At 38.5% G+C, this 10,991-nt stretch overlaps 1 protein-coding gene and 1 long non-coding RNA gene across 2 annotated transcripts in view; both read left to right on the plus strand.

Moving 5' to 3' along the window:
* Positions 1-657: 657 nt before the first annotated feature.
* On the plus strand, positions 658-9,594 carry LOC140243387 (integrin beta-3-like). Its single transcript, XM_072323068.1, has 8 exons — positions 658-762; positions 1,745-1,825; positions 3,095-3,190; positions 3,943-4,032; positions 5,476-5,663; positions 7,550-7,634; positions 8,397-8,515; positions 9,573-9,594. The coding sequence occupies exons 1-8, from the start codon at positions 658-660 to the stop codon at positions 9,592-9,594; spliced, it is 786 nt and encodes a 261-aa protein (XP_072179169.1).
* Positions 9,595-10,952: 1,358 nt separating this feature from the next.
* The window catches only part of LOC140243275 (uncharacterized), a 3,339-nt gene continuing 3,300 nt past the window's right edge, over positions 10,953-10,991 (plus strand). The window contains exon 1 of the long non-coding RNA XR_011902229.1: positions 10,953-10,991. This exon is cut by the window's right edge and continues 45 nt beyond it. This is a non-coding gene — a long non-coding RNA (uncharacterized lncRNA).

The raw sequence follows: 10,991 nt of genomic DNA on the forward strand, positions 1-10,991 counted from the left end.
ATTTGTCACTCACTGATGACCTCACTTTACTGCAGGTAAGCTGAATTGTGGCATTAATTTACCACTAATTTAACACCAATTTAATACCAATCACTCAGTGTTTCCTGTAGCTTCAAAGTAGATGAAAATTGTCGTGTTTGACCCCTTGCTCGTGAGTTTTGTTTTGTTTTTTGTTTTTTCGTCTGGAGAGATTATGATCGGTCAAAATATTTTCGTAGGAGATGTGATGTTTCTCTAACTGTCGCTCTACCTTGATCATGGAATGTTCAACTATTTCGAATATATTGTCAATTTATTTGTTCTTCATATATTACAAAAATAGAACCTAGAATATTACAAAGTAAAGAAAAATACTATGACATTACGTTTAAAGGGAAAGAGAAACTATGTAGCACTATTATTTGGGTTTGATCGTATCCACTTGTCATTATTCATATCAATATTATTGCTGTAATTATCGTTTTTGTATTCATTATAAGTGCTTAATACTGCTCTAAATATGGTGATGATGATTATTATATTTGTCTCAATGAGAATTTGTATACATAAAAAGAGAAGTGTCATCTGCTTTGAATTGCTTTCCCGTATCAGGAGACCATAAGTGCGATGACCATCTCTCATAACGTGGACTCCCCAGAAAGTGGCCTAGAGGCGCTGATGCAGGTCGCCGTTTGTCGTGACGTCATCGGCTGGCGAGACAAGACTCGTCACGTGATCTTCTTTGCGACCGACGAAACATTCCACACAAGCGGGGACGGACGGGTAGGTACAAATGCAAGATACACTATTTCACAGTGTATGAATACAATCAAATCTGTCTGTAGCGACCACCGTCTATACTGGCCACCTGCCGTATGCGACCACGAAACACAATCGCCCCAAGAGAACAGCCATTTTAACAACCCTGAGCGGCCACCTGTCTGCAACGGCCACTTTTTCGTCTCTCTTGGGGTTGCCGCTATAGTAGACAGGTTTGAGTGTGTGTGTGTGTGTGTGTGTGTATACTTGGATTTATGTGAGTGTGCATGTACGTGTAGGCCTATACTGTAAAGACACTTACAACTAGAGAGCGTTTACCCTTTTAAAAGATGTCCCATCCCCTTGCTGCCCCTCTGGAACCGGTTCCATTTGGTGTGGCCCCGCTGTGAGGGAGTTGAAGTTTCCCCGCTGTGGGGGGTTGAAGTGGCTAGTACACAACTAAAGGGCGAATCCTTAAAAATGGTAGTACCACAATGTCTTTTCCTACATGATGACATTGTTACCTCCACATTGATGTCCAAATACTTGGAAGGCACGCCATTAAACACACCATGAGGTTTGAAATCGCTGTTTCATAACAAATCAGTGTCTGCTTGCTTTTTAAATCATAAATGTGTATGTGTGTTGATGTAATTTGGTCATTGCCTGTAAAAAAAAATAAAAAAAAAGTGGCATTAAGCATTAATGGCTCTTTGAATGTTAATCACATATGGATACAATGTTGATTACGTAAAAAAAAATCAAACGGTATCAACACCTATAGGGTGGCTGCTTGTTGGCTACCTTTTTTTTTTTTATTTGAAAGATCGACTCACTCCAGTGATAGCGCAAATCCTTACCAAGGTCTATCTGAAGTTTATTTACTTTTTTTTTAGTCTTTACGGCATTGTCTTAGTAGTAATAATTAAAATCCCTTTGTTGGGCAGTATACCGTTGTGATTCCTTTCACCTCATTTTTTTTTAATCACTCCTGCGATTGGTCCAGATCGCTGGGATAGTCACTCCCAACGATGGACAATGCCACGTGGACCGTGAGAGTGGTAATTACACCGTCGAGAAGATTATGGTAAGCCATTTGAAGTCCTTTCAAGTATTCATTTATATTTCGATTCTAGTTCGCATCCATAACCGAAAAAAAAAAACTTTTACAAAATTCACACGAAAAATAATTCACACATATACACAGCATTATTTTCATTTCATTTCATTTCACACATGCATGTTCACATGCATGTTTTTTTTTATTTTCATTTCCAATCAAACACAGGTAATACACTTTGACATGATTACATATATTGGAACATAATAATACACATTGGTTCTTAAAAGAACTTCATGGAAATGAAAATTGAGGGGCTGCTAAAAAGCTAATTTGTAGATTGCAGTCCCCTCACTTACGTTACATTACTACAATACCTCAATTATATATGACTTTATAACACAATACAACGATACATGTACCGTACAAGCTAATCATTGAAAGTATACAGTTTTCATTCAATCGAATCGGATGGTTACATGAAGTATACGCTTTCACATGTATATACATACACATACACATACACATACACACATACACCCAATTATCGCGATTTAAAGACGATCATTTGAATGTCTGACTGGTAGCAATGTTTTGGTCCTAATGTGAATTTCATGCAGTGGAAGTACGACATGGAAGTTTGACATTAAAAAAAAAAAAAGGTTCATGAGTCATACAGCCCATGAGTTCGACATTAAGCAAATAAGGCCCATGAGTTCGACACTATATGGGCAAAAACAGCCCACGAGTCCCGCATTTACAACACGGGACTTAATGTGTCGGTCTATAGGGGGCCTTATTTGCTTAATGTCGAACTCATGGGCTGTATGACTCGTGGATGTTGTTTGTTTGTTTGTTTATTTCCATCTGAAAAGATGGCTGGATATCCCATATTCAACTACACTAAGCTGGTCTTCCATGGGGTCCAGTTGGATGTGAGGTGGGACCACTTCACCAGGGTTAAACACTCTGCTCTTTGCGATGAATGAATGAAGCGGGATCTTTTACGTGCATGAGTTGTGACTCTCTCATACACGGGACCTCCATTTTATGTCCTATCCGAGGGACAGAGTGTTTTGCCTCTTGCTAGAGGGGACGGTAGGATTACACACAACATTGCACAGTCCAGACTCGGGTTCGAACTCGGGTCCTTAGGATCGTGAGGCAGACGCGCTACCGACTGAGCCAACTCATCGTACTCGTGACGTGCACCCATTGCTTTGTTTTCCCCATGTGACTCTGACAGCTATTATTCAATGTGAAATATACTGTAACTGCTCTTAATCGCCTCCCTAGGATTACCCATCTCCTGGACAACTGTCTGAGAAGCTACAGGAGCAGAATATCTTCCTTTTATTTGCAGTCCCATCAAGTATGGTTCCGCTTTACGAGGTAAGTTTGAGCACGGGTGAGACTGTTGGTGGTTGAATAGTTTTTGTTATATATCATCATTATTGCTGTTAGTAGAAGTAATAGTACCCAGTAGTATTACTTTTATATCTTTGTCATTTTCATCAGCACACCATCAGTATCTTCAAAAATACATCGTCATCGCCGTATGTTTTATCAGTTTCTAGTTAGTGTGTGTCTACACCTGATTAATTTATTTTTGTGGAGAAAGCTCTCTAACGGTGAACGGTGTGAATATAGATCAAATCAAATCAGATCAAATCAGAGTAAATCAAATCAGATATTCCTCGTGAGAATGTGAAACCTCTGTGCACACAGATACACACACCAGCTATGCACATCTGCGCGCAGGATTTGAAACACCTTTCTTTTCTTTTTTTTCGTTTGTCTTCTTCTGTGTAGCCGCCACGGTGCTTTCCTCATTCCTATTAGATTGACGGAATATATATATTTTTAATCTTTTTTTTTGCGTGTTGTATCGTGTTCAATGTGATAGTGTAACCCCATGAGGGAGCAGGACACACACACACACACACACACACGCACGCACACACACGTGCACACAGCAAAGATAAAACACACATAATAAAAACAATTGAGATTACTCTAATGGTTCCTCGGCCAATCTATGATCACGATCAAATGTCATTTACCTCACAAAGTAACTTTTAATACATGTTTATTCCATGCGTTTTCCTAAAAGGAATGACTTGTCTCTTTTTTTTTCTCTACAGGGACTCCGACAATTTTTCCCGGGCTCATACCTTGCTCCACTTGCCGAAGCTTCGAGAAACGTTGTAATCCTGATCCGGGAATTGTATAACGTAAGTCATATGGTCTTATTTATCTGGGGTGGCCTCTTTAGAGTTGTCATTGCTCTACCAGAGGCACCAGGACCAGATGACCCTTTAATGATTAGGACCTGAGTCAGGTACCCATGTTTTCACCGGTGCACGTCACCGATACCCACATGTCAACACAGCCCACGAGTCACACAGCCCACGAAGTCATACAACCCACGAGTCATTCAGCCTAAGCACAGCACGAGCGGGACACTATCATGTAGAATAAGCCCACAAGCGGTACGTTCCACCAGCGCGACATTAGGCATTTAAGGCCCATGAGTCCGACACTTGTTTATAACTATTTTGAATCACAAAAGCTGGGCTTTTGTTCCGTCTTCAAATGATTAGCACAAAGCCACGAGTCCGACACTAGGCAGAGAAAAAAAAAAAGGCTCACGAATCCGACATTGCATCACGAGGCTTAATGTACGCACTGTCGGTCTCCTGGGCCTTTTTTGCCTATAGAGTCGGAATCGCGGAGCTATACTTATCTCATGTCGGACTCATGAGCCCTATTTGCCTAGTGTCTAGCTCGCGGGCTGTTAACTCGTGGGCCATATGACTCGTGGGTGTCGGGCTGTCGAAATGACGATTTCGTGACGATTTTTGTTGTTGTTGTTGTTGACAATTGACAACGTCAATTTGTCGACGAAATGGAAATTCCGTTAACGAAATAACAATTTCGTCACGCAATAAGTATTTTGTCTCGAAATGACAATTTTGTCAACGAAATGATAGAGTCGTCAACAAAATTGTCAATGATATTCGTAGACGAAATAATTTCGAAATTGTCATGTCCTGACGAATGAGAGCATGCGACACTTGGCGCCTGAATGTACTGAACTACGAGCTTATCCTCAAAGTTAACTATCCTCGAAGTCCAGGATCACCGTCTGAACTAACTTAAGTAAAGTTTTCTTTCGTGATGCTCTCTGTTTCTATCTAATTAAGTAGAATTTCGTAATATGAAAACATGTGGACTATAATACATAGGGCCCAAAGTATGACAGAACACGTAAGGACCGGACGCTTTCTGTCAATCACCGGAAGTGATAGGGTTCGCTGGAATGACTATTACACGTAAGATCAGGAAAAAGCTTGTGATGAGTTCGAACTCCGTTGGTGTCCGCTACTTTTGGCAGCTCTGTAGAAGGAGCATGTATTGACAATTTAACCATTATCAACTATGCAACTATCTCTGCAGAAAGCTCACAGAAAGGTAAGCAAAGAACCCCCTTCCCCCGCCCCATCCCCTTTCCTCCCCGTACGGGTGGGGTATCGTACACTGAGTGTCTCAAAACATGTGCCCAAAAAGTAGAGTAATGAGAAGCTACGGAATAAATCTCCTTCCGTGCAACTATTGGTTTTTGTTGTAGTCTGCTATTTGGAGGTAACACGTCTCTATCGTTTGTTATGTTGCAGCTGATAACATCGAATGTCGAGCTCAAAGTTCGCGCAGACGACACGCTTCGCTTTGATTTCACCGCGTATTGCGAGCAGGGCGTGGCGACCCCAAACTCGACGTCTTGCTCGGGCCTCGCCAGTGGGGAAGCCGCGCACTTCCGCGTCGATGTAACCGCCGAGGGCTGCGTGGAGGGTGGTAGAACAAGGTATGGAGCGCTGTCAAATACCTTTTACTGGGATTACATCTAACGTTGATTCTGTGTGGACCATTTATACTTCGAAGTGAAATTAGACACGCCATTTTCAAGTTATTCAGAGTAAAACCGGAATAGTGACATTTGTTGCCAAACACAAGTGCAGAATAGCTGAGGTGATGATGACCCATTAACTTAGAACTCTCAATCGGTTTGTGCACAATTGTTGTTGTTGTTGGTGGTGGTGCTTAAAGGTCCAGTTTACCTTTGGGAGCAGTGATTTTAAAAAAGTTCAAGATATCACATTTGATGCATATGTGTAGGTCTGTTGTATCACAAAACATCCTACCATATAACATTTTTGCAATAAAGCCTAAAATATGAGGAGATATCAGCATTTTTCTCAATAAACCATAACTGTATACGGTTTAGTCTGAAAGCATTCTTATTATAACTATTGTTGACATTTTGTGTATTTAACAATACTTAACATTTCATATACGGATTCAAATTTTTACAGTGGTTGTTTCTATCCCTAAGTCTCATTTTAGAACTATTTTAAAGCACTAATGTTGGGTTTTTGTTTCATCTGCAAATGGTTAATTATGCCTTTAAAGGCGCCTCATTCAGTATTGAATATTTACGCCTTTTATTTATTATATAAAAAGAAATTCATACTCTTTTTTTTTTCCGACAACGGAAAAAATGATAATTTCATCGTTATATAACTAATATAATAATCGTGATAATAATTTGGCGCGGGGAGCAATCTGCACGCAAATACCTTTTTTTTTATCAACAATGATAAAAAAAAGGTATTTGCCGATATATTTGCAACCATATATTATAATCCTGTTGAGTTTCTGCGGCGAAATTTTTGATTGGAAGGAATTTAAGCTTGTCTTTAATACTTCATGTCAAATTAAAATAGTGAAATCTCGTGAAGATTCATAAGCAAGTCAATGTAATGCTTGTGAGGCCGTGACATCACTTCATGTAATTTAGATAATGTCTGCTACTAATACATTGTTCTTAAATCACTAATTTAAGCACAAACAACAAATGTGCAACTTTAGAATTTCACATTTTTTATAATATGGTTGATGTTCGTTATTCCGAAGGTTCGTGAGTCTAACAATGAAATAACGTTCATTAATCCAAAAATTTTATGGCGTTTTCAGAAGGTTCTTATTTCGGAGGTCCATTAATCCGAAAATGAAAAATAAAATGGGATTCGTTAATCCCAAGGTTCTTCAATTCGTTAATGAAAAAAAAAAATCTTACTGTTAATGAACCATCAAAATTATCAACCTCATTTTCGTTTGCAGATTACGAACCTTCGGAATAACTGTAACTTTTTATGAAATAGGTTCAATTTTGATGAAATCCCGACTATTACCCATACTTTGTGATATTACTCGGTTGATTAAAACAAACGTGAACATGGTAAGAACTTACACTTAGATTTAATACATATAGTACGAGTCATACACTGCAGTTGCAAGTGTTATTGACAAATCTAATTGTATAGCTATCGATTTGAAACATCGGTTTTAGATTATGGGACGAGGTTATAATGGTTAGTAGAATCAAATCATGCCAACAACTATAAATTTATCATAATTTGTTCAGAAAAAAAAATGCACATAATAGATACAACCTTGTGGATGATGTGTGACACACTTTACCTTTGAATGTTTTCCTGACAAATCTAATGACCCTATATACATAAATGTTGTTCATCATCATCATCTTCTTCTTCTGCATTGCGTCGGAATTCAGTGATAGAAATTGGGATAAAAATTGGGAAAATCATCATGAAATGCAATCCCTTTATTTCTCTGTCTTTCTCTTTGGCCGGCATTTTTTTTCTCATTTTTCGGTCTTCACGTTGGCAGTTTTACCATCAGTCCAGTTGGTATCGCCGAAGCGATGACGGTCAACGTCGAAATCGTTTGTGATTGCGACTGCGAGGACGACGCGGTGAGACCATGAGATGTATAATAGATGTGATAACTTTCGTTCAAGTATTATCATTAGGGGATCAATACAAAATGGGATGGCTCGTTAATGACTGGAATTATACTGCATGTGATTATATTACAGATGTAAATATCCTATACGATAGGAAATTGTTGAAATTGTTAAAAATAGGCGTATTTTTCAATTATGTTATAACTGCGGTGTTATTTCATGATGAACATTCCATTAATATGAAATTGCTGAAAATAGATGTAATTGTAAAGCATGCTATACAAAGAATAAATCAAATCAAATATCTCATTTAGCAGATGATTGTAAAAGTCATCTCAATTAGTAGTTGTCCTCGCTATAGATGTACAACACTGAATAATGTATTTGACGGATCCGAGCTATTCCCGTGTCGATAGAATGCTATACGGGATAAAATGCTTTTTGCGAAAAGAGAACTTCAAATTCACAGGAAAGAGACCTATTTTAACGATGATTATAGGGGAACTTAGGCGTTGACAGAGAGCAACTGTATAACAAAACTTTTGTTTTATCATTCAGATGAAATGTCCTTGTTTCCTGTACTCGTGTATAAGGCCCTTCTTTTTTTTTTTCATTTCAAAATTTAACTTCAAGATTGTTGAAGTCATGAAGTGAAATCAGTATTAGAAGAAAAGTGGCAATAGATCTTCTTGTTTATGTCATAATAACTTTACGTGTACACGTCTTGCAAGTTTGGACATCTATCTGCTGGCATGCTTTACCTCCCATCAGGTCGTAGATAGTCCCCTGTGCAACAGCAATGGGACGTACGAGTGCGGACAGTGTGTCTGCAACCCAGGAAGATATGGAAGGCTATGCCAGTATAGTGGCAATTTCAGATGGTGCATGGCGTAAGTTACGTGACCATACTCATTGATTATAGATTTTCTATTGTGACCAAAGGTAATTTTCATAGCAGGTTCTTCCTTTGATTATAATGTTAAGAAATGTGAATGATATTAGAATGACAATAATTGTGATAATAGGACCAGGGGCCCGTTGCATAAAAGTTACTATTATGTTAACTTTGCCATCCAATGGTAACTTCCATGGAATTCTTGATTCTGATTGGCTGTTGAGTATTGTTACCATGGTAGTTACCATTGGACGGCAAAGTTACCACAATAGTAAATTTTATGCAACAAGCCCCAGTAGTTGTTTAACTCTACTACTGCCTGTATGATTATTGTCAAAATCATTAAAACCACAGGACGTAATGGAAATAATAGGGGTAATTATCGTCATCATACCTAAAACTTAAAGCGCATTATAACAGAGTCGCTCCGTCTGTACGTCATAATTACAATTAGAAACAACACACAGAACAAATGCATTGTATTAGTATAATGTGGTAACATTCTAGGCAAGCTTCCGAGGTATTCTTTTTGTAATAACTTTAAGAGATTGTTCCAGAATCCATAGGAGGCACATAAGAGTATGCAAGGTGCAAGTAAATCTATAATCAAAATGGCTTAAGAGTATGCAAGGTGCAAGTAAATCTATAATCAAAATGGCTTATACGGGTCGTAACTTACAAAAATGTCTTAGACATAATTATTAGCATAGAAAAATGCCTTTATAGAAATTTGTTTGCATGTTTTATCTTGCATGTTTTATCATATAAATGACTACTTTTCATGAATGATTCATTCGTGTTTATTTCTTTGCAATTATATCTTTGTTCCTTCTCTTTCTCTGTCTTATCCGTCCATCCATCTATCTATCTCTCATACACTTTCCCCTCGATTTTGGTCTCTTCTCTCTGAATGTAGACCAAATTCCAAAATAGTATGCTCTGGACGAGGCCGCTGCATCGACGAAGAATGTGTTTGCAACGAACCGAAGGTCTGTTTGTCTGCCGCAAGCTCTATGATGTATGTTATTATTTGTTGTGTTTCCATTCAATAGCACCTTTCCGGTGGACGGATAGTACTGACGGAACACACCAAAGATATATGTTCGAATGATTCGGTGCCATCTAACTTCACAAACAAAACTTGAATCATTTCACTTTTTCTCAATTGTGTTTTTGTTAGACCTTCATGACGCACTAGGATCCCAAAAGTTCCCGTTGATTCTTGCTATAGTATCGATTCTTCTGTGCCCAGAGGCACCACTCCTATGTACACTCCTATGTATAAGAGCAATGACATTTTATAGACCATGGTTTCCATTATTTTGTTTCGAATGGGTTAATGCAACTGCAGCTTATATCTGGCAGTAAAATCTTCTTTTTTCTTTTGTCTGTTGTATAGTTTGTAATAACAATAAATTTCCCTGCTGAAAAAAAAACAAAACAAAACAAACAACAAAAACACCTCGTCCAACAGTTCACCATGTGTTCACATAGTCGGCTATGCGAAAACGCTCGAATTTAATAGTGTAAAGATGAATTCACACTGTGGTGTGGTTTTTCACAGAGAGTTCACGTAGTATGGTACTGTTTCACCCCGGGAATGGATGATCACAATGTGTTCACAATGTTGAAACGCTATAAATGTAACAGTGTAAAGTGATTTCACATTGTGTTCACACTGTGTTCTTAATGTGTACGCACTGTGTTTCACATTGTGTTTCACACTCTGGGACACTGTGTTCTTTCCAGCAGGTTTTTCATGGTGGGGGGGGGGGGGCAAATACTAGTTCTCTTTCCACACCTTTTTCAAGGTCAAGCCAAATTAGTCGAGCAGAATGGCAACATAGGTATCTCACCCAAAATCGGACATTGTGAAATGTTTGCACAAAGATTGGACAAGTGAGATTGTAAAGGTTTGCATGTTTTCGCCAAATACATGCAAATCTTTAAAAGTAATGACGTGACCACCTCACCCCACCCTCATTTGTTTGGACATTTTTGTGAAATGCGTGTTTTCGTCGATGATTTGGCAATTGCTATCTCTCTCCCTTAAAGTCACAAGGCGTTGCAAGTGACTACAGGACTTTCAAAAATATAGTTTAATGTGAAGGATAGATATTGTTCTTTAAGTGATTTCATGTTAATGGGGAAAATTTGATGACGATTCATTTGCTGTTCTATGAGCAACTTGTGAAATGATGTGTATTGTCTATGCTAATTGCACCAATCACACGGATTTGCAAAATAATGGCGAACTAAAACCCCCTGGTTCCTTATTTTAGGTCCGATTTTGACAAAAAACGTGATATCACTCCGTTCACCTGATTTTGTAGTCTATTTATAAGCGCAAACTTGACCAGAGTGTGGAGTTGCCGTTTAAAATTCGTTTTTGCCTCACTCTCTGTCTCTTGTTATCCAATCATCTCAAACTCAGAACCCATCTCACCGCTTTTATGGGTCCTTCTGCCAGT

This window comes from Diadema setosum, chromosome 20, assembly GCF_964275005.1.
Source record: "Diadema setosum chromosome 20, eeDiaSeto1, whole genome shotgun sequence".
In the NCBI taxonomy this organism is placed as follows: domain Eukaryota; kingdom Metazoa; phylum Echinodermata; class Echinoidea; order Diadematoida; family Diadematidae; genus Diadema; species Diadema setosum.